The 24,548-nt window shown below is 44.9% G+C and overlaps 1 protein-coding gene and 2 long non-coding RNA genes across 3 annotated transcripts in view; 1 reads left to right on the forward strand and 2 right to left on the reverse strand.

Annotated features, from left to right (window-relative positions):
- LOC113025044 (neuronal acetylcholine receptor subunit alpha-7) overlaps window positions 1-24,548 on the forward strand; it is a 52,997-nt gene that overhangs the window by 2,460 nt on the left and 25,989 nt on the right. Inside the window, exons 2-6 of the mRNA XM_026172417.2 lie at window positions 4,261-4,400; window positions 13,304-13,348; window positions 19,303-19,412; window positions 22,401-22,480; window positions 24,105-24,272. Coding sequence (XP_026028202.2) covers window positions 4,261-4,400; window positions 13,304-13,348; window positions 19,303-19,412; window positions 22,401-22,480; window positions 24,105-24,272 — 543 coding nt within the window. The remainder of the gene's footprint in view (window positions 1-4,260; window positions 4,401-13,303; window positions 13,349-19,302; window positions 19,413-22,400; window positions 22,481-24,104; window positions 24,273-24,548) is intronic.
- On the reverse strand, window positions 1,892-3,706 carry LOC145429635 (uncharacterized). Its single transcript, XR_013909898.1, has 2 exons — window positions 3,433-3,706; window positions 1,892-2,306 (listed from the first exon to the last, which is right to left on the reverse strand). It is a non-coding gene; the product is annotated as an uncharacterized LOC145429635 (long non-coding RNA).
- LOC145429848 (uncharacterized) lies at window positions 15,130-16,715 on the reverse strand. The gene is made up of 2 exons (XR_013910178.1): window positions 16,046-16,715; window positions 15,130-15,672 (listed from the first exon to the last, which is right to left on the reverse strand). It is a non-coding gene; the product is annotated as an uncharacterized LOC145429848 (long non-coding RNA).

A 24,548-nucleotide genomic window follows, 5' to 3' on the forward strand; every position in this document is an offset into this window, starting at 1 on the left:
GATTATTTTTAATGTAATCTCGTAGAAGAGATTAAAAAAGTCACCAGTTCATATCTGGATTGTTTGTATGAACTCTTTCAGGTTTACAGTTTCTCTATTAGCCTGCATATTATCACAGATCTTTATTATGAACATCGTCTGTTCACACCGTCTGTGGACGTCTTCAGCCTGCTGCAGGTTTCAGGCTTCAGATTATTCGCTGCTGGAGGAGCTCGTTTGCATAAAACCGGGGTCATAAATGTCTTCTTAGAAAAAGACGTTTTGAACTACTTCACGTCTCTGTGCTGATTCTGGTATTTACGCTGTGAAATCAGCTCTGAGGTTCAGTTTAAGGTTTAAAGACGTCTTCTTCAGCAGCTGCCGCTTTAAATCTTTTGAAATGTTATTTCCCCAAAGGAAATGTTGACCTTTCACAGCTGTTCAAATAACTCAGCCAATTAAATCATGTTTTCTTGGTCGTTTCCTAAGAAGAATAAGCATTTTTTAAAGCTAATAAAACATCTTTCGTTCCCGTTAGTGAGCGTCTGTGGGGCGTCCTTGCGGCGCCTCACTGTTGAACCGTGTCTCCCACCTTCTCTTAAAGACGTTTGAAGGTTCGAGGGTTATCGTGCAGGCAGTCACAGCTCTGAGATCAGTGCGAAACACACAAAGAGCCCAGAAGCTTCACGTCTTCACAGAAGTGTTCGGTTTGACTCAGACACCACCACACTCAGAGTGGGTGGTGTTTTTACAGTGTTTATTTCACAGCACGCGGAGTCACTGAGCAGCTTCTCCCTTTAAATCTGATCTCCACTCATCACAGCAGCTCTCACCACCATCCTGAAACCTCCCCTTTCTCTTCTGCTGCTCTCCTTCTGTTACAAATCAGCCCTGACACTCATCTCCACCCGCTCCACCCTGCCTGCACTCACTTCTTCATCTCTATCTGGATGGTTGACTCCAGGCATTAAACTCCTGCAGCGACACTATCTCTGTGTTGCACCGCTCCACCTCTCATTCACACATGGTCCGTTTTCCTTTTACGGACTTTCATTCCTCTTCTCTCCCCAGCATACCTCCACCTCTCCAGGCTCTCCTCCACCTGTTCCTCTTTCTCGACCTCATCTGTCAGCGCTGCAAACAGGAAGGAGCTCAGAGCAGATCCCTGATGTACTCCCACCTTCAACCCACCTGTCTCTCCTACCACACACGTAATCATGCACCTGCTTTCCTCATCATCCTCCAACTCTCCAAAATCATCGTTAACAGTCTGGTTAAAGTCCACCGCCCCCTCTCCTGGACATCTCCACACCTCCACATGTATGTCACCACCGTCCCACTCGTCATAGCTGCCCTCTCTTCATCATTATTACTCCTCCACCCGTCCTCTCACTCTCATTTTCTATTCATGAGCTGCTCAGTACTCCTTCCATCTCCTCCACAGACTCGCTTCCTATATCATAATCTGGGATTTTGCAGAATCTCTGTTTGTTGTTCAACGGTTGGCTGAGACTCAGATTCCGTCCTTTGTCTTTAATGAATGCATGTGGCGCAGCAGCATTAGCTTCCTGAATGCACCGACTCTTCACGCATTCTGCATTTACACATGCTGCAGGTCAGCTGTTATATGCAGATTTCTGAAAACCACCCCTGTCTCTCAACACGTGCCCCACCCTCCAGTACCCCGAGCAGACTGATGGAGGACGCCTGCCTTACATCAGAGCACTTAAGGAAATCCCCAATCACAACATACTTCAGATAAAAGGGTGAAAAAACGGTGTTTTTACAGCAGTCTGCAGCTTTTGGCTCACTGTGCAGACACTGAGCTCATCATCTGAAGCTTTGGTCATGTTTGATATGAACATGCACACCTGGAACAGGAGAAATATGCCAAAAAACAAAGGAAAAGAACTGGTTTGGTACATGCAGCGTGCAGGGTTGGGGTGCCACCGCTGGAACAGCATGAAAGGCTTTTATTGGAGCAGTCTGACACATTTACATATCAGCTTCACTCACATCAGCTCTCCTACACAACATTGCATCAGTCACGTGACTGGGTAGACTCCATATTTGTGTTTCACATGTTTATGAGTGTCAGAGTTAGCTGTGTCGCTGACTCGGGCAGCAGGAATCGAGCTCAAAGTGAGCGTTTAATGCAGGTTAATGAGGAGAACGTACAAAAGCTCAAGACACGAAGAGCGAGGCTGGGAATGCAAAATCAGAGAGCGATACACCGATCAGCCTTAACACGCTGACGGGTGGAGTGAATGACACCGATCTGCATCCTGGCACCTGTTAGTGGGTGGGACATGTCAGGAAACAAGAACCTGTAAAATGATGGGAGAAGCAGGAGAAATGGGTCAGTGTGACAGTTTGGGTCAGAACATGTAGAAAACTGCAGATTTGTCTCCAGTCTGCACGAGTCCAACAAACGAGCTGCTGTAGCTCAAACTGTCCATGTCAGGTGGTTCTGATGGAAAGGTGTCAGGATGCACAGAGCACCAGTTTAATGCATATGGGGCTGCAGACCAGTCAGGGTGGGCGTGCTGACCATCAGAACTAAAGCACAGAACAATGGAAGAAGGTGGCCTGGTCCAAATCACGTTTTTTACATCACCAAGGCTGGATGGATGCGTGTGCGCCGCTTTTCTGGGGAACACTCGACAATGGGATGCATTATGGGAAGACGGTGAGCCAGAGGAAGCAGCAGCGTGATGCTTTGGGCGATGGAAACAGTGCTCCCTGATGGCTGTGGTCTCTTTCAGCAGGATAATGCACTGGAAGCAGGAATGTTTCCAGAATGGTTTGAGGAGCACAACAACCAGCTTGAGGTGTTGACTTGGCCTCCAGATTCCCCAGAATCACGTTCTGGACAAACGGATCCGTCAGGACGCTCTGTGCATCCTGACACCTTTCCATCAGAGCTGCAGGGTCCGTGCCTCCACGGGTCAGGTGGAGACAACATAAAGAGACACGGGGAACGTTTAACTTCACATGAGGCATTGATAACAGCCGCTATCAAAGTAAAACAGGAAGTAAGACACAACTGAATGAGGATAAACAAGATTAACGTGACACAGGAGACATCACAGACAAAAACACAGCGTTGGTAACAGTAACTACAACCGAGAACAAAAGACTCAAACAACAAGATGAGAATATAAACCATGAAGAGAAATTATATTAGAAGATAGAGCAGGCGTGAAAGCGCGGGGGAAATAGAAACAACAGTTCTATTAATAGAAACCTGCAGACTGACCCACAGAAACAGCTTCAAATGCAGGACTGAAGTAACAGACTGGACTACAGACTAAAACTTATAATACACCCGAGGATCAGAAGTCCAGGTAAAAGTAAAACGTTTGACTGCAGAAGCTGCAGCATCACTGTAACAGTCACAGCTCTGCACTTCTTCATGTTGACAGTAAATAAAATAATTTCATTTTCACTTACATTCATTCAGAAATTCAGATCCCTTCATTTGTTGACTTCTACCAGCGTTTGGGTTTTTTAGTTGAGCAGTCAGAGCACGAAACGCAGACAAAGGAACAGAAAATATTTCTGTTATCTGGAGCTCATTTCCTGACAGTCAGCCCCTCCCCCCACGCTCGGCCAAGGTCTCACCGAGCACCTGTCAGTCATCCGGATGAGCTTTCATCTCCACCAAGGCTGATGTAATCCGTCTCCTCGAAGCCTTCAAGACCCCCGGTCTCTGAGCGACTCTGGGCTGCCTCAGATGAAAGGTGACAAAAGGAAGAGAAATGCGGTGAAATCGATGTTTGTCAGACCAGACGTGGGTCACAGATCTCACCCGATGGCAGATTCAGAGCTCTGCACACTTCAAGCAGCCGCTCAGTTGCATCGGCCAATCAAGAGGCACCGCTAACGACCTGCCAACACTCCCAGCGTTACAGCACTTCAGTCGTACAAAACAGATAATGAACAGAACAAATGTAGTGCTGGGAAAGTTTTCTCACATTTCTCACATATTTGTCAGACTTTCATGTCTCAGATCATCAAACTCATTTTTATATTTTACAAAAACCTGGAACAGAGTGAGCGATGTAGTCAAAGCAACCTCTGAGTCCAGGAGGAAACTCTGGACTGGCAGGATGGGGATGGTGGAGAGTCTGGGCAGCTCCACAGAATACTTTAGTGGTTCTCAGCTGTAAACTGGGAGAGAAAGCCTGTGTTAGCGTCAGTGGTTTAACCGGCTCCACCTCAGTTAAACTGTTGGAGCGGTCATGCGTGCTGACGACAGTCGTTCCTGTTTCCCTCCAGGCTCTCTGCAGGGCGTGTACCAGCGGCGTCTCTACAAGGAGCTGATGAAGAACTACAACCCGTTAGAGCGGCCGGTCAGCAATGACTCCCACAGCCTGACCGTCCACTTCAGCTTCAGCCTGCTGCAGATCATGGACGTGGTAAGAACTGTTGCTTCAGTATGAACTGTTAATAATCCCTGTTATTACGGCATCTGTGTGTGAGATCAGAGACTAGATGACTTCATACAGGACCAAGAAAGAAATGCTTAAAGGGGATCTTTAGAAGAGTGTGAGCTACTGGTGCATGTACTGGTGCATGTACTGGTGCACATGTTGTACCAATAATAACATTAACTGATATGTAAACATCAGTGTAATCACAGCTTCCTCGTCGTTTGTTGCTTCCTGTTTGTATTGTAGCATCTGAGCTGCGTTAGATAAACTTCACAGGTGCCTCCTCACTGTAACTATGACTGCAGGTCTTACTGGGAACCAGTGTGAATTCATAAAGTTAAATAAATCAAATAAATGAAGGATGATTGTGACTAAGGGCAACATATGACATATCATATGATAACCATGCAATGAAGATCTGGTATTGTGATCTTCTAACGCTATCATGAACACTTTAACCAGGATATGAGGGAGGGAAAGAGGGAAAGCAGGAGCAGAAATATCCAGATAACATCTGTGTTTGCACTGAATGTTTTGCTGTGTAGAGTTGAATGAATAAACTCAGACGGGTCGCCGACACGCTGCAGTCTGCACAGACGAGCAGCTCCGCTGCAGTGCTCTTTGCAGCAGCTTGTTCCCAGCTGACCGTCCTGCAGCAGCTACGTCACCGTGGAGGAATTTAAAGTGAATTTCTGCTTTTGCTGAGAAGAAAAATCCATTTTTTGCACATTTATTACAGTTAATTGTGTATTATCACAAACAGATTGCATATAACTGCCAACTTGACTCCACTCAGTGGCAGACTGGCTGAACCTTGTTGTCCACAGCCACAATGATTTTGGTGGAGCTGCATCTGAGACGCACCTCAGATTACTGCTTTTCTGCTTTTCACACAAACAAACTTCAGAAGCTCCCAGTCCTCGACCGTTTCTGCGGGTTCAGAGTGGACGTTTGCTCCAATTAGCCCGACTTCAGGGATGAACTTTCCTGCTGCGCGGCCCGACCGTGAGGCTGAGACATAAACTCAAACAAACGGATGCTGTGAGGAACTAAACGAGCTCAGCTCATTCGTTTCTACCTCACGCACATCTTACAGCCAGTTTAACAAACACTCGCTCTGCACCCTGCTAGCAGCCACAGCAGGAGGCAACTTTCATCTTTCATCTATCATGGCATGTGACACGCACACACACATCAATTATTAGACATGTCAGAGTCCTGGCTGCAGAACTTTATTCAACCACAGTGCAGGGCAGCTAACACACACACACTCTTTCTAAAACTGCCTTTTGTCTCCGATGTGCAGTGAGTGTGTGTTTCATGGGTCTGCTCTCGTGTCTGTGTGTGTTTGTGCACACAGAGGAGATGCGATCGTGCTCCACGTGCAGCAGCTCCACCTTCATATGGACCCAGGCGTGGCCTCGGTGCTGTTCTGCATGTGTGAGGGTTTTGGATTGAGTGATTGTGGAGAGCGCCCCCCACAGTGTCTCTCATCGCTCCCGCCTCCTTCTGTCTGAATTTATGGGGGCGCCACAGTCCCACGGAGAAACAAGTTACTCATGAAACCTGAATCGGACCTAAATCTCTCACCGTGACAAAGTATAGCTTATTTTTACACAACGTTGGTATTTACATGAACTTTAAATTCACTTCCTGTCAGTGTGGGTTTTGGAGCAGGGAGCGCCAGCAGAGGCTCGGACAGAGTGGGGGGGAGGTCGGGTGAGGAGGGAGAAAGCAGCCGGCTCGTTTCAGGAATCGAACCAGTCGTAATATTTTAGTTTTTTATCATCTTTAACGATTGTTGTTGAAGGAGCTACTTGTTTTCATTTTGATGTATTGCTTCTTTAATGTTTTCTATTTTCTTTACTTCAGGAAGATTAGCTGTTGCCATGGTAACAAGTGATGTGGATCAGAATAAGGAACAAATGTAAGAAATACTGTTTAAATCTGAGTCTAACAGCACGTAAACGTTCAGAAGTAGCAAGAGTTCACAAACAGCTCCCCGTTAGCAGGAACACGCTAATTAGCTAAAGGGGTGACGAAGGCGTTCCACAGCACACGGCGAGGGAAACGTATTTTTGGGTGGGCTTGATGAGGTTCTTAATCAATATAAATGACTCAGCGTGAAGTTGGCAGGAAGCTGAGCGTTTAATTACCTGATGTCATGATTTCTCACTTCTGCAGCTTCATCTGAAGCGAATCTGTCGTTTCAAATATCTGCTTTGGTTTTGTTAGGAGGATTTTCCAGCATCACTTCTGTCTGCGTGCCGCTGCATCGCTGGCAGCAACCATCCCGGCACGGTGCTTTTCCACCCCGAAGGTGAAAGGTGCCGTTTCCCTTGGCGACGTGTTTGATAGAAAGTTACAGACTTGAGGGTTTGACTCAAGTTTAACAGGAAAACATCCAAAATCCTAAGTTTGAACTTGTTTTTGGGTTCTTGATCTCCCCATAGCACCAGGATGTAACCGAAATATGGACCCAGCAGTCTCATCACGTAGACAGCTCAACATTCACTGCCCCACATAGCAAGCTGGTCTGGCCCAGATCTGGTGTCAAGCCGGCACTGCTGGCTGACTGGTGTCATGGCAGAGTCTATGTCAACCAGATGTGGGCCAGGTCTGGCAATGATGGCACTGTTTATGTTCCTATTTTCCTATTTCAGTTAGTAGACCTCAATGCCATGTTGCAATACTATACTGCTGTGGTAGCCAACGTTTCAAATGCAGGTTTTGCAGGTTTGTGAGTGCACACTTTATCGAAAACCTAGTTTACTCATTGTTACCACTGGGTGGCTGTAGCGCAGGAGGTAGAGCGGGTCACCTGCTGATCAGAAGGTTAGTGGTTCAATCTAGAGATGGCACGATACCACTTTTTTATGTCCGATACCGATATCATAAATTTGGATATCTGCCGATACCGATATGAATCCGATATAGTGTTTTTTAATCAACAAAACTGTTTTTTAAAATATCTTGCTGCATTTTGTATAAGTTCATACTCAAGTTTAAAACAACAACTACACTAAAGCTATTCTGTTATACCTGTATGCAAAAAAAAATATTTCATAGTTCAGCAATACTGATCAATCTAATAAACTTAAACCTACACCATCCTCCCTATTCTGGTATTTTAAAGAGTACTTAGCATAAATATTAAGCAACCTAACTAATAGGGTTCCAACTCCCAGCAACAACAAAAATAAATAAATAAAAAATAAGGAACCACCCCTCACGCTCCACCTCATGATGCTTAATCGACGTAATCAACCTTAATTTGATGCAGTGTGAAAAAAAATGCACAGAAATCAATTATTTTTCAAGAAATATTAAATAGATTCAACATCTTTCTTCAACAAAATTGCAGACTGCACAGATGGTACCTTCCCAAAGGAAAATGTACTATAGCTTACTAGGGTATATATATTACCGTAGACTTAATAGTTACTATATACAGTAATGGACTTCTATTCCTTTTACATCAAATTAAAACTTTGGGTGTCAGATAATTATTTATTAAAAGCTCGACATTTTAAATGAGAATAAAGAAAAGTATGTCTTTGTGCCCCCTTTTCCCTGTTAATGCCCTATCGGCCCCCCTGGCTAAACTTTGCTAGATCCGCCCCTGCACAGTTACGTCAGCTACGTAGAAAAAGATCCTCGAGTAGAAAGTAAGATTAAATACATTCTAACAACAGCTGATCAAGCTTAAACGTGCTGCTGTTGTTCAGCCGCTGGTTTCCTCTTTCTGGTGCAAAGTGGGCCAAAAACAAACAACAGAGACGGACTCGCGACAGAAAAGCCGATCAGCTGATCATCAAGCAGTTTCATGATTGAAGTAGCAGCAAGAAGAGGCAGTCGCTCCATATATCGCTTGTTAAGCTTAACGCAGGAATGCTTTACATTCAGAGATGGACTTACACACTTGCTTTACTTCTCTCGGGGATAACTTTGTCGGAGATGAAATGCCAGGTTGCTAGCGAAGCTCCAAATGCTATCCAGACCACCGACAGGTCCCGCATGCCACAGCCGCTCTATCACGTGATGCATACTGCTCCGACTGCTAACGTTCTGAGGTGAGTTACGGCGTGTTGCAAGTTTTGTGAGGTGCTTTCGTGATATTTAATGGATCGGATTACATTTTTTATTTTTCTCCGATATCCGATCCAGTAATTTAGGTCAGTATCGGGCCGATACCGATACGTAATATCGGATCGGTCCATCTCTAGTTCAATCCCTGACTGCTCCAGTCTGCATGTCAAGAGTGAGAATGTGTATGAATGTAGTTAGAGCACTCAGCTTAGAGAAAGTGTGTGAATGTGGCATGTTGTAACCCGGGAGAGAAGAAAAGTGCTGTATAAGAATCAGTGTCTGAGTTTCGTCATGTTACTTCTGCATTATTATGTCCCGGCGCATTTTGTTATTACATGGCTTGATTAAGGTACATATCAAGCTGACATCTGGGGCCAGAGCTGAAACTGTTCTGGGCCAACACAGGGCCTTGTGCTGACCCATGTGTGGGCCAGATCTGGGCCACCAAAGGGCCGTCATTCTTTGCGGTATGTGGGCCATGTGTAAGCACATTGTGTGGGCCAGATCCAGGCCATACCAATTTTGCTATGTGGGGCAAAACACCATTTTCCTTTAATCACCCACTAAAGTATCTCTGTGTTCATCTGTTGCTTTATCTGCTGGTTTCTCCTCGACTCCAGTCCTCATCCACTCCTAACATCATTTATTTCTTCGTGGTACCATTCATCAGACACTTTCCTCCGTCTCAGCCCATCTGAGCTCGCCTGATCAGTCTGCATCCATTTTTAAAAGACTTCATCTTTCCTCTGGGAAACGCGGTTTCGTTCGTAACATTAGGATCCTTTCTCAGCGCTCATTCATCACCACTTATTAATACGAGATAACGACACAGTATCAGATTCAGCTGAGCACAGGAGCAGCTTTTGATCTCCTGCAGCCTTTTTACAGATTTAAGATGCTGCAGGGTTGGATATCAGGTTGTTCATTTATCGTCTGTACTCTGCTGAATCTTTTTGTTGGATACCAGCAGGACCTCCACCTGCCTCCATCTTCCTGACATCAACATTCACACACAGTAAGAGCAGTAATCTCTATAAAAACTCGTTTTCATTCAGTCTTTTCAACTCTTGGTTCTGGGCGATGGGATAAAGTGCCATCCTACCTGCTGTTTAAATATTTTATATGTGAGGGGCAGCCTATCAGAGGAGTGGGAGGAGCTAAAGCAGCCAGCCTCAGTACTTACTTTACTGTCCAGGATTACAGGATGGACTGTTTGCTGATGACCTGATGGTTAAGTTTATCATTTAGCTGTATAATATATATAATACTATGTACGTCTTCGGCTCGTGATCGTCTCTCATCCCCCCACCCCTCCCCACCCCCCTCCACTGTGATTTTTGGGCTTCATCAGCTCGTATCATCTCATCAGCTGCTGAGCACCATTTCACAGCTGCTGCCGTTTTGCCCCATTGCTCCCGAGTTTTATATCCACACTGGTGGGTTTTCCTTCTGGCTGACTGGTCGGTCTGGTCTGTGAGTCACAGGTGAGATTGAGGCTGAGAAAAGGGCAACCCTGGTTTCTCCGTCAGGCTGCTGCTACTGTGGCTTTTCTCCTTACTGTATGAGAGTACCTGGTTTTCTTTTATAGAATAGCACTTTATTTTCATTGTACATGTACAATGAAATGGTGGGTGACCACACCCACTGGGCTGGAATTAAATATAAAGAGTAGACAGCAGGAAAACAGGATATATAGACAAACATAAGAGAGAGGTGCACATTAGAGAACAGTTTCAAAGTGCTTGAAAGAAGCGCAAAAGGACTGGACAGAGTCTGTGTGAGTGTGCTATGTGCCCCACCCAGAGCCTCCGGGGGGGGCAAAGTCAGTGTTTTGGGTGGTGTTAATGACCCTCTGTGCAGCCTTCCTGCTCTCGGTCGTGGCCCCTGAGTACAAACTCCAGGCAGGAGGAGAGCACGCTCTCCACTGAGGAGCTGTAGATGTTACTCTTCCTCAGGAGACGGAGGAAGTGCAGCAGCTGCTGGGCCTTCGTTACCAGGGCGATGGTGTTGTGGGTCCAGGTGACATCAGCACAGATTGATGGATTTTTAAAAACGTATAATTAACCTATTAAAAAGACATACGAGTGGGTTTGCAGTTTATGGAAGCTACCATGTTCCTGTGCTTTATCGTCAGAGAAACTGTTCTCAGCATCAAAGAAATGAAAACCCAAAGGAAAGCGACGACGCCACGGGCACTTTACAGCCTCATCCAGAGTAAATGGAGTCGAGGTAAACAGAGGTTTGTTCTATGACTGCCATCGTAGCGAGGATTATACAGCTGGAGTAAGAAAACAGGATACGTTTGACTGCAATCTGCACTCTACGGACAAATACCTGCGATTACATTTACAACTGTAACTGTAACCAAACACGAGCTTTTCCTGATCCAAACCAAACAACTAGCATAGCAATAACTGAACAAGCAGTTTTCTTAGAATCAGTTATCAACCAGTTATAAACGTTATCATTTCATAGTTTAATGGCAGATAACTTCTACCTTTAGCTATAAATTACATAAGTTTTCTAGTTTTCTTGGCTCATTGCTGCAGGCTTTTCAGCAGGAGCATAGTGAGAGCGATTGTGTAACCACTGCAGGCGTCCTGCAGATCCTAGGAGGAAGTTTTGGCTTCTTTTCATATCAAACAATCTGCTCTCCAGGTGCATTTCCTGCTCTAATATATGGTTTCCTGGTGCAAGAAAGAACTTGTCTGACCTTTAAATGTAGGCGTTCTTTCAAAGAGGTTTATTTGTTCAAGCATACTCTTTGTTTTTCATGTGGCTGCAGTCAGCTTAGCATACAGATAATACTCGTTAGTAACTGGAGGTCAGTCCTTAAACTTTTAATATTCTTTCCTCTGTAGACTCTCCCTCCTCCAACGTGCCGGCCACTTGCTTACATCCTCATCTTTTAATTCTTTCAGTACGCTCGGCTGCCTGAGAATGTATTAACAGGCTGGACATTCATCAAAGTGACATTATTCGCATTCATCCTCCCCTCTGCCGGCGCTCCACATGTTTAAGATTAATTTACAGGGACGAAGGAAACGCTGGAGAATAGACTGTCTTTTAACCGTGACTGCAGAGGAGTGTTCAGTCATATGCAAACAACAGAAGCTCCTTTAACCCAAAAGCATCTTTGGCCAAGATGACCGCACAATCCATCAAAGCCCTTATGAACCCGAGTTAGAGATGATCAGCGATCAACACCTGCTTCCTAACATCAGCAGCTCAGAGCAGCTGAACTCACCTGAGACTGTAGGAATCACCAATACATATGAGTTCATGTGTTCAGTCTTCATTTCATGTCCCTCCAGTTTTTATGAACAGCAAAGTTTATGAACTGTTTGGGAAATTGAAGCGCACGTGACTCCAGATTCACCACCGAGCCTCTCGCGCCGCTCAAACCCAGAGTTTGTTTTTTGCGTATTTTTTGTGAAAATGTCATAACCCCCCCACTGAAGCAGAGATTCATCCTACTCAGCTGAGTCTGAGTCGCCAGCAGCAGGATCCTCATGTGCGTCTGCAAAGTTGTTGTGAACTTGTTAGTTATGCCTCTCTGCAGCCGGCTTCTTTATGCAGAAGTTGTTCTGGTTCAGAGCACTGAGGAAACAGCTCTGTGGCCACCGCTGTTATTCCAGCACCAACATTCCCCTGCTTCAGAGTGCTGCTAGCATCTACTAATAACCAGTGAGTGAAAACACATCCGTGTGGAGGAGGGGGACGTGACACATAAAAGCACCAGCAGGACACAAACCAACGTCTCCGGCATGTAAACCTGCGGCTTGACCGCATTTATGTGACTAACATGTGACTATTATCTGTTAGAAGACAGCATTGCTGCAGCTGCTTTATAAGAACATCAGCTTGATGGGCAGAAACCTGTTACGACTCGTCTGAATAACGTCTCAGTGAGTGGCCACGTTGCAATCTACACTGTGAGGGTGTCTTTCTTTGGATCCAGACAAATGTCTGTAACGTGTTTGCCGTCGGGCATCTCTGCTGATGAAACTGAGCTGTGAAGCTTCTCTCACAGGAGTCGGGGAAAGGAACGTATTCAAAGTGCAACAGAGCAAAGAGCAGAATTGGTTTTATTGTAAAATTAAATCCCAACTTTAAAAGGCACATTTTTGTGGGGCGTTGTTCCAGGCAGAGAGGCCCAGGTGTTCGTCTCGTCCTGGTCACACACCTGAACCACGTCAACAAAGTAGCAGCTTTACTCCGAGTCGCTCCGTAATGAAGGATCACCTTGTGTCTAAGGGAGAGGCGTCGCGTCAAAGAAGCTTATTTCCACCACCTGCGTCCATTAAACTGTTCTTTCTGTCACTACTCAGAGATCGTGGCACAGGTGGTAAATCGACAGCTTCTCATTAACTTCTCACCAGCACAGCGGAGCGGTGCAGCGTTTATATCACACCTGACGCCACATCAAACCTGCTGTCAGTTCCCTTCACCTGTGAACAGGACGCCGAGACACCTAAACGCTGGTCCAGGGTGGGTCCACTTCACCCACCTCAGACTGGAGGGTGCTAATTCTCCTTCACCCCACTTCACAGGCTCATTTAACTGCCCCAGTGTGAGGTGGGGGTCACCACCCCAAAGCCCAAAGAATGACATCATGAGCAGATAAGATTTCCTTCAACATCTTCAGAGTCATTTTGTTGGTTTGTCCTCTTCACACCATGATGCGCGCTCTATCCTGGTTTCTGCAACTGTACCTGTAGAAAAGCAAGCCTAACCTCTCAGATGGACCGTTCATTGTAACCGAGGCGTTGATCGCCTTTCTTCTTTTTCTGTTTCAGGACGAGAAGAACCAGGTGCTGACCACCAACATCTGGCTACAGCTGGTGAGTTTTCTTTCTGGTAAAAGATTAAGATGATCGTAGAAAAGGGTCCAGACGGTTCTTACACCAACTGTAAACATTCGTTTTCACAGCTTCAACCCACTGACTGTATAAAGATGCACATGAATATTACATCTGTTAATGTTGTTCTGAGCTCGTGCTTGTGGTGCTCAGGTGAGCCGCCTTTACCTGTCAGGCACGCTGGAAACATCAGCGGTTTCCAGGAGACGTAGTTTCGAGTCTTTTTCCTCTTTTCTGTCTTTTTTATATGTTTTTACATTTGCAGCCGAGGCTGAGCGCGTTCTACGCCTCAGTGAGAATCCGTGTATTTCCCAACATGTCAAACTTTATCTTGAGGGTATGTTTGTGCCAGCTTTGACATTTAGAAATGGACGTCCCTTTTTGGGGGGAGTTTAGTGTAATGATCCATAACTCACTGCCGGAGGATTAGTTCAAGATATGAGCTAGCCCTCCACCCAGCCTCCCCCTGCCGTCACCTGCAGAGAGTTAACGCAGGGTGTCCGCCAGCCGTCGCAGGCGGGAGTATCGGTGGCAGTCGGGATGGCGAGCAAACTGACTGTTGGTAAAATAAAGCGAGCAAACACTGACGATGAGTAAAAGCCTGCAGCCACGCCGCCCCATCCTTCCACAGAGGATGAACTCCAGCTCTGCCACTTGACCCAGATACAGTGAGTTTGCTGTGATGGAGAAAAACTCCAAAAAGCAGCGCCAGCGCCGCCTCTCTGTCTCCAAGAATGCTCCGTGAGCCTCGCCACCTCCTGCTCTTTGACGCTTTACATCTTCTCCGTTCGCTTTGAGCCGTTCTCGCTCGGAGGAAAGCCAGTTTTCTTTGTTTTCCTCGGGCAGGGCTGACTCTGGTGTGAATGTCAAAGCTAATGGCGAGCGCAGGAATCCATTAAGAGAGCTCCTTAAGCCCATTTCACACAGCTGTCCAAATTTAATTAGGTTTCATATCAGGGCCTGTGGAATGTGCGTTTGTACGGTGGCGCTGCACTAATCCGGCCTAATCTGCTCCTCTCGGATGGAAAGGTTGGTTCCTCCCCAGAGGCTCTCCCAGGACCAATGACTGTTTTGGCTTAATTTAATTTGGCTTCAGCTCCTCTTCCTCCTCCTCTGCTGCTGCTGGAGTCATTGTTCAGGGTTTTATTGTGAAGGGGAAGAATGTCTTTAAGCGAGGAGAAACATTTCTGCAGCCGGAGCTGGTAGGCTTTTTAATGTCAGTGTTCCTGCAGCTTTTGTTCGTTTCCTCCTGGCAGACGAGAAACTTTGACTCACCGTGAGAGTAAAAACTGCCTCCTGGATCACATTTCTTCCTTCAGGGGCTCAGAAAGAGCTTTCACGTTTATTCTGCAATGATTTTGTTGAGCATTCGTCTCATTTACAAGCTGTTTGTACCCAGACGCACAGACTCAGAGCAGCATAAAGGAGCGTAAACACAGAAAAATGACGCTGTACTTTAACTGTTACTCCACTTAAAATGATTTTTCATTAATGAACAAAGCAAATGAGCAGTGAGGATATTTACCGCCTTAAACACATTAGCTGTGATGGTCTTTGGCCCTCAGGTTAAAGTTTTGGTTTTGAGATTTATCTTCAGCTCCAGTATTTTTTATACTTTTTAGCCCTCAGCCATGAAAGGCTGCTGGAGGGTCGAGAGCAGCAGACGCTGTAGAGCACAGAGTTTGAATATCAGTGACCTCAAGGTCAAAGTCAGAGGTGCAAATGTAGACACTAAAGAGTCACAAACCCAGGGCACAGAGATGTTACAGGTCTAATCAGAAAGACTTTATTCCTCGAAGGGGAAAGCAGGAATGAAACAAACCAAATAATAATGAATAAAATCGATGCACTAAAATCTCACACAGTCCTACGATTGTCCTACGACCTACAACGAAGCGGTTAAAGACAGGAGAGGAATTCCTCTTCCAGAGCGGGGATCAGCTTAGTCCCAGGAGGACGAGGAGAAGCCTCCCGTCTCGTCCCTCCACCTTGCACTCCGCAATCGGTCCCTCGCTCGCTGCCATCACCCCTTCCCTCGTGTCATCGCCCTGATAACAGACAGATTCTGGCTAGAACCATCGCTTGGGAAGCTGGCCTGGCTAATAGCCATGCCGACCCTCAACACGGTTGCTCCCGGCGAACAACAGTGGAGACAGCCGTACTCGATCACGCATGGTTCTCCCCGCTGGTCGCCATCTCTGTCGCTGGAAACTGGGACGCTGGTATTTTGTTATTTCCTGGGTGATCAGCCTTAATGATCGCGTTGACTTCCACGCCTCTGTCCTGCGTTTGGGTCTGAACGTCCTCTGGGATTAATGACACACACAGCCACATGACATCAGTTAGTTTCCACAATGAATGCAACAATGTAACACGCAGGTATTTAGTCCAGACTCTGATGACTGTCATGACATCACTGCATCAAAATGACTGATGAGGATAAAAATGTTTAGAGTTGATTCAATATTCAGGGCAAAAAAAGTAAAAGTTGTTATCATACGTGTGCATTCACATGCTGCCCTGTGATTGGTTGATTAGCTACTCGTGTTAATAAGCGTCTGGACCTAATGAAGTGGCCAGCGAGTGTAATAAACATGAAATTCTTCTTCTTCTTGTAATAAAATAACAGCAGCTCGAAGTTAAACCATTAAAATAAAATATCTAAAATATTGTATTTACCTCACGATTTTACTGCTTTACTGCTTACATCCGCCTGTGGTGACGACAGGATCATCTTCAGCTCTTCAGCAGCTTTTACATGTTTAGTCGTGTTGAAACAAATAATTAAAGTGTTTGGAGAGGTCTTATAATAATCAGCGGCTCTTTCAGAGTTCCAGAGTCTCCCTGAAATCTTCCAGCATAAAAGCGGTGATATCCGGCCTTGTCTCTGAGCTGCTGCATTTCTCTCTTTCTTTCTGAACCTTATCTCGTGGATCAGTCGGCCTCTCCCTTTGTACTGTGCAGGTTTCTGTTGGTCTTATGCAGCTCTGACTTGTGAAGCTTTGGAGGCTTTGAACATCCTCCCTGCTCATTGAAATTACCTGTGAGCTCTCAGAATCAAACCGGCTTCCTCGGCGTGTTCTGAAGTTTCTCACATGTTGTAGTCTCAGTGGTTTCCATGCTAATGCTAACGGAGCGAGGAGTTAATGTTGTGTTTTATTACGTATTTCAGCAAACCTCACGGAGTCAACATATTCCTCCTGAAAGCTAAGAAGTAAAACGTCATCCCAACTCTTTTAATATTTCAACAGTCGCAAGAATTGAATATGTGAAATGAAAACTGAAGGCCTTTGGATGAAAGCGCTCTGATCTAAATCACCAAATCTCTCAAACTGGAAAATTAATTGGATTAATCTTAATATTTAATTAGTAAAAAATAAAATATTTAGGCTTCTCTGTTTGCTCCGTACGTCTCAAAAACAGGCTGAAAATCACCTTTAAGCTTTGCTGCTTTACACGCTCGTGCGTCTGTGACGCTTTGACCCAGTTTCTCCAGCTTTGCTGACAGTTACAGTCGAGCAGCACGGTGCACTGAGGGACGGTTCATCCAGGTGCACATTCAGGTGTTCACAAGCAAAGCAGCAGCTCTGCATTACTGATGGCTTCCATTACAACAGCTGGCCTGTGTTACCTTTGTAAGGGATCACGTGTAATCAGAGTAAATGATGGAGAATAAATCAGTAAACGATACACAGCACAAGATGTACTGGCTGGTTTACCAAAACATTTCTTATAACTTTAACTGAAACCAGCTAATTGTTTCTAATTTGTGATGGAGCAGTTTTACAAAGTCTAATGCGGGAGGCTAACGTCGTTTAGCTAGCCTCCTGCATTATTTGGTCACGTTATTTACTTATAACTAAATAAGTATCAACTTTACATAAATGTATCTACTGCTCTCACCTGAAACAGTAAAACAGCAGCTCTGGGTTAATGATGGCTTCCATTACAATAGCTGGCCTGCGTTTCTTTGTGCCGCTGCCACCTACTGGTGAAACTAAATATCACTTTAACACCACATCAGATGGGAGCAAACGAGCTGTTTGCGCTGTGCTAAATGTAATGATGTAAACTACTGTCATAACAAAAGCAAAACGAGGGGAGCACGACCACATTCAAAGAACAAGAATTCTCAGCCTTGTTTTTAACACTCAGGGTGACACAGTACCAAACCCCATTATCCAAACTCTCGGCATCACTTAACAGCGGATAAAAGAGCTGAGATCCGCAGCTTTGTTGTTGGTGTGAATGTAATAATCCAGCTGTGATCCCTGATAATGCTGAGTAATTACAGAGTGAGAAGAGAGCCCGTTTTACACCATGACACGGTTGGAAATGTGTATTTGGTGAAGTCTAACTGTTAGTGACACACTTTTATTGATCTGTCAGATGAACAATTCTGCAGTGATGCAGCAGTAACTGAGCCTGTGGGCGTTTACGCGCCATCAGTGCGTCCAACCAGTGAGGCTGCTTTACTCTGACGTGATGCTTACAAAATAAGTGATGACATGTCTTTGACAGACGCGATGATGAAAGGACATTAATGGTAATGGAGTGACACTTTTATGTTTCTTGTGTCATAACTTAAAAGTTATTATATGCACAGCGTCACGTTTTTGTCAAACATCAGATGCGCCCTGCATTTTTTTTACAAAAGTCAGAGGCTTTTTGAGGGGAAATATCTCTGCAACAGTTCAGCTCTCAGTGGAGTCCTCCGGGAAAAACATTTCAACTCAGTGACAGGAAGTAAACAAGATGAAGAGGGATGTGCGACTTTCAGTCACCACAGCCTCAAACCGTCAGCACGGACCACAGAACTCGGAGAAGCTCGGAGACGTAACGAGGGCCGAGCCTGCCGGGGAGCCAAGTATGCAAATGAGGCGATTCTTGGCGGCGCTCCGTCCTCTCAAACACCCGGAGCTAACAATGGCTGTTACATAAGATCCATCAATGTAATCTGGATTTCACCAGCTGAGATTTGGAGGTCAGGCAAACAGGAGCCAGCTGCTGCTGATCACACAGAAGAATCACATCTGTGTGATTTTACTGTTAGCCCATCATTTATGCAGGTTTCACAGAAATACAGTGAATTTGTGGAAAACCGTGTTTATTTTTATTTGAACTAATTTGCATTTTTCTGTGTAATTTTGAGTACGTATTATGTTAAGACATGCTTTTATTTTATTGATTTATTTATTTTCTCCCCCTTTTAATCTGCAATGGTTCAGTCCAGAATCTATTTGGGCTGTGGCTCAACCAATTAGCTGTCACCACCTCAACTGGTCAGCTGGTTTATTTGTGAAGGTGTGATTGGTCCATGTGTATTTTTTTTCTGTTTGCTGTTTTTTATTTAAAGATGCCGAAACGCGTCGGTCACTTAATAAATCTGTTCCCGGTTACTTTAAGCATCGGTGGAGTGTTCATGTCATCAAATGTTTACATACAAGTTTTTTTTAAGAAAGACCCAAAAACAGGACACATTAGCCAACAACATAAATATTATTTAAACCCAAACAAACAGGTTATAAACCTGGAGGATTAAAAGCAAGAGTGTACACGTTAGCTCAGCTGAAAAACACGAACGATCCGTTCGGCTCTGAGCAGAAATGTTGAGCTAAAATAATATTATTGCAAAGCTGCTCCGTTCTTCAGCATGGAAACCAACACGTGTTAATGTTAGCATCATCATACTGGAGCCTTTTATGGTAATATGGCAGGAAAACTATAATACTGGCTATTGAAGGGGGCTAAAAATAACTGCTGTTGACGTGGATGACCTTCATGTGAAGTCTGACAATCACAGTGTCGAGATCCTGCTTTGTAACTCACTGAATGCACAGAGCGCCAAATAAAGTCTGCGACTCCACACAAACACATGTGGGTACGAGGTGCGTCAGTCCATTGGTAACATGGGGTTTTTGTATGCGTGTTTGCAGTACTGGACAGATTTCTACCTGCAGTGGAACACGTCCGACTATCCAGGCGTGACCAACGTCAGGTTCCCCGACAGCCAGATCTGGAGGCCCGACATCCTGCTGTACAACAGGTACCTGTGTGCTGCGGGAGAGCAGCCGAACCACTCGGTAACGGAGCCGGGAAGAGATTACTCCATCTTTGTTCTAAATGTATCCCAGTGTGTTAGCTGCACAGCTGATAACCTCTAACCCGATCTTTAGAGCAGGACGTACAGACTAAAGTTTCCTGGTGTAGCTGCCCCAAGTATGAAAAATGTCAGAACGGAGATGGAGCGTCACGATCGTTCGTCTTCTGGTTGATCTGCAAAGTTTCTGAAAGAAATCAATAAACCAGAAATCAGTTTGTCTCCTGGTGGAAGCCAAAGACATCTCTCAGTTTGAGGTTTTATTTCTTTGTTGCCGAGTCAGCCATCCTGTTATAGATGCTAAAGTTAGGCTCTCTCCTGTAAGCATGAACACCTCGCTGTTAACATCGGGGCTGTGGGAGGCTCTCTGCTGGTGGCGCTTCAGCTCATTAACCGAGCTGCAAAGTTTGATCCTTGGAAGTGGAGGGGGTGGGTGGTTGTCAGAGGGAATATTGACCCGGCTGGTTTTAATGAGGCAGACCCAGCTCACAGGACCAGAGCCTGACGGTGAATGATTATCAGCCAGTGGGTTCACTTTTACAGCAAACTTCCTGTCTGCCATTTCTGTTGGATGAGACCTTATAACATTTAGCTTTGCATCGCTGTACTTCAGTCTTATTACATGTTGGCTGGACACATTCATTGATACCAATACATCTGCATCTGAGCTTTTATTGGCAGATGGCTCCAGTTCTATGGGCAGAAATCTGTGCCATCAGAAACTGAATTTGAATAAGTTCAATTTGAATTTGAATTGCTCAGATTGAATCTGAATTGTAACTTGAATAAATGCTTTTGAAAACTGAATTTGAATTAGTCTAATTTGAAATTGAATTTTATATTTTGAAAATGAATTGATTTGCTTTGAAACTGCATTTTATCCTTTAAAAATTCAGCTCTCGAATAATTTCAATTTCAGTTCCAAAATTCAGTTTTTTGGAACTTACATCCGGTTCCGGTTCAAGCGCAGATTAATAGAACTACGTTTTACTAGCGGACCGAAAGTGTTACTGACGGGAATTTACAGCATCTTTAGCTGAATTAAGACTTCAGAAGTCATTCGTCATGTCGAATGACCAGCGGATAAACTCTCAGGTTGGTAATAAATGTATTACATGTATAAGAACAAGCGTCATGTTAACAAATGATAGCCGTACGGTAACTTTTATGCTTATTGTAGCTGTTAGCTAAAAACGGTAATTTAGCGTAGTTTGCCCTGAATTCAGCTTTGACAACAAATATGATCGACTGTTTCTAGTAGAATTCCAAAGTTGTCATCTTGGACCCTCTCAGAGTGCCCCTCTGTATGCTTGCAGAGACCCCTACAGTAGGGAAACATGCAAAACGGTGTCCAAACCTTTGTATTTTAGCTTTATTTATGTCTTACACAGCATCCCAACTCTTTAGCTAACTTAATAACTTTAGCTAAAGTGAATAGTTAGTCTAATTCATTAGTGCAGCATTACTGGATTTGGCCAAATTTGGCCCGCGAAGCCATACCAAATTACTATCAGAGCTGGCCTACTGGTATTATACAGCTAATATATATATTGTTTAGTATTAAGCTTTGCTTGTTCCATATTCAGTTTTTCACCAAAACTTGTTTGAGTCCATAAGAAAAGTTTCATTCTTATATCTGGAGGAAGATTTTTTTTTTTCTTCAATAAATATTAATGTTAGCCCACGACTTTGTTCCAGTTTTGAATTTTGGCCCACTGTGTATTTGAGTTTGACACCGCTGGTTCACAGCATCCTGCCATGCGATTGCATTTGTCTCTAACCATCAGGAACCCTCACGTTAACTTTTATCCAGTGGAAAAAAGTTAGCGTTCATCCTCCAGCTTCACTGTGCTAATGTTATGCTAACATAGCTGTGTCGCTAGCGATCACGTAGCACATCATTATATACCAGCTAGCCCAACTTCAGTAACCCTACAAACGTCACTGCTGTTTAGTTTCCTGTCTTCATTCATGTTGGAAGTGATAGCAGAGCTGTACGTTTGAATTCAGAAATCTCTCAGTCAGAACATGCTATATCATGTTTAGATAGAAGCTAGCGAGCTAACTTCCTGCTAACTTCTAACTCTGTTAAACTTCATAAATCCTGTTTTCATGGATGCCTGGATGTTAAACTTAATTGTTACACCTGGTAAAGCAGCAACGCGGATATTGGACAAGCCTGATCCAAGCCGGCTCCACGCCCCGACTTGTATTCAACTGTTCCTGAAACACTGGACAGTCCACGAGGCCCACGTCCACGCCCCTGTGGGTCAGGAGTGTTTTGGGTTATGAGCAGGACCTACACAATTTAGGCAGGTGGTTTTATTGTTGTGGTTGATTGGTTTATACTACCAGCATGTTCTATGTCTGCTCTGGGCTCTCCCTCCAATTAGTTCCAACAATAAAACCTCCACAGAAGGCCCTGAAAGATTTCTCTCTTCAGCCGTCAGAGCCGTCCCGGTGAGCTTCTCTCGCCGCCGAGGAACAGCTGACATGTTTGGAGCTTCTTCCCAGAGTCTGAGCTCCTTGTGGGCTGAGCTCTGATGAACACAGAGTGACAAGGAAGGACATTTAACAAGAGGAGTTTTGTAAACAAAACATTAAAAAGGAGAAAGTTCTGAAGCAATAAAGTCATTTAATAATAATATTTTTCAGCTCATAAGCATCACTGCAGGTAAAATGAACCCTGACGACGTCTGTAAGAATTAGTGGACATTATTTAAATATTAATTTTATTCGATGGAGATGTGGTTTGTTTCAGTGAAGAGTTTCTAATGAAGGTCAGAGGTATAAATACACAGCTCTGTGTGTCCGAGGCTGCACGTGTACAGAACACGTGTGTGCGCGTTCGGCTGTCGTCTTGATGAAACTATGATTTGCTCAACGCTCATGGCTGCTGACGGACCCTGACTGTGGATCTGTCTCTGCCCACAGCGCTGATGAAAGGTTCGATGCTTCATTCCACACCAACATCCTGGTCAACTCCACAGGCTACTGCCAGTACCTGCCGCCAGGTAACACACACAAGCCCCTCCCATCAACAACAACTACACAGTCCTGAATTCACCTGTAATCACAGCTGTTTAACATTAACAGGAGTTTGTGGTTCTACTTATTCAATGATGCTGAAGTGACTACAGATTTATAAAAAGCTTCTCCATCCATCTAATTTCATAATTCAGGGTGAATATTTTTAATAAAAATAAAATGCATCCCTTTGTTTCAGAGTCTTTCACTGTTGTTCACAGTGTGATGGTGGAAGCAGCAGGACGTCACAAAGACTGGATTTTCAATTTTAAATCCGATGTTTGATTCAGATAATTAAACTCTGGACATCAAAGTGTAAATAGGCTGTGAAAAGCATTTTTATCAAAGTGTGTGTGTGTGTGTGTGTGTGTGTGTGTGTGTGTGTGTGTGTGTGTGTGTGTGTGTGTTGGTGGGGGCTTCAACATGAGGTCCCGAGGTCATCTGGAGGAGTTATGGTCGTGATTCACAGCCCGAGACTCACGTTGTCTTTTAGCGCGGCGCTGATTGAAAGATGATTCTGGGATGTTTGTCCCTGTTTTTAAATTGATTCAGTCACAAAGAGCACCGTGAAATGAGAAAAACTGATGCTTTACAGTAAAAGACAAACAATATGCATCTGCAAATGATTCAAAGCTGAACTGTAATGATCCAGAAGCAGAAAGGAAAGCCATCGTCCAATCAGAAATCAGTAACAGCTGTTTGGAGACCACAGTCCTGCTGGAGTGTCCTGGAGCAAACCTCCAGGATTACAATGTGAAACTAAAATTTGAGAAGAACTTGCGGGCAGTCCTCCTGCTTCGTTCCATCCACTTGGTCTAATGTAGCAGTGAAGCAGCGCGATGCTCCCACCAGCATGCCTGACAGCTGTTATGCTGGTCTCGGGTTTGACAGCCTCACCTTTACTCCTCCAATCAAACCTCTTGTTACTGTGGACGTGTGACTCAAACTTGAGAAATTAAAAACCTTTCAGAGCACCTTCAGCTCCAGCCTGCTGCCCTATAAAATAATCGAATCCATATTTGCCCCCGTGTTTTACCCCGGGTCTCAACCTCAGGTGTTCTGTATATTTAATGGTGTTTCTTCCTCGCTGTAGGCGTCAGCTCATGCTGCGGCGGCGTCCTGATTCCTCCCCGGGATCATTAAACATTCATCTTTTTTCCAGCTCATCCACGCGGAGTTAATGCAAAGCAAACAGCTGCGATGTGATTCTCCGAGGGAGGCTGCGCTCCTTTTCCTGTTTACATGAGAAATAACTTCCTTTTATTGCTTTCAGGTCTCTGCATCTGTAAAATCAATCAGTGGGTGAGGTTTGTCTTCACAGCTTGTCTTCTCTGTCACGGCGTCTGCGCTCACATGTGCTGCTTTCTGTTTGCCGTCTCTGTTGTTCCTGCGTTTCCCTCTTTGACCGGAGACCTCGTAGCTGCTTTGTGTGATTTGAAATAGATTTTGTGTCAAATACAAACTGTAATCTCAGCTGTGCTCACCGTCCCCCTCTTCCTTTTCCCTCGAGCACAGTAACAGCTGTCCTGTCAAGTCTTCTTCTTGTTTTTTTCCACCTTTGACTGAAGCTTGTTTTAACAGCACTCGTCTGAATGTCCGTCTCTGCTTCAGGAATATTTAAGAGCACCTGTTACATCGACGTCCGCTGGTTTCCCTTTGACGTGCAGCGCTGTGACCTCAAGTTTGGCTCGTGGACGTACGGCGGCTGGTCTCTGGACCTGCAGATGATTGAGGCTGACATCACCGGATACATCGCCAACGGAGAGTGGGACCTCGTGGGTAAGACACATCGGCATCTTCACACATTTTAGAACAACAACGCTCGCGTGGCTTTGGATGCCGTCTGTCTCGGGTCCAGCTCCCGTCAGACCAAACCTAAAGCAGACTAACAAAGACCCGTCCTGTCCTGATAGACGTCTGCTGATATGTTTCCCCATCAGGCCTCTTTGATCAGGACTGCATGCACGAATCTAAGGTAATAGTAAAAGATGAGCTGGATGGAGGAAGAGCAAACAGCCTCGGTCCTGATCTAACCTGCAGCAGCTGGAGGATAAA

Source organism: Astatotilapia calliptera, chromosome 7 (assembly GCF_964374335.1).
Source record: "Astatotilapia calliptera chromosome 7, fAstCal68.1, whole genome shotgun sequence".
Taxonomy (NCBI): Eukaryota; Metazoa; Chordata; class Actinopteri; order Cichliformes; family Cichlidae; genus Astatotilapia; species Astatotilapia calliptera.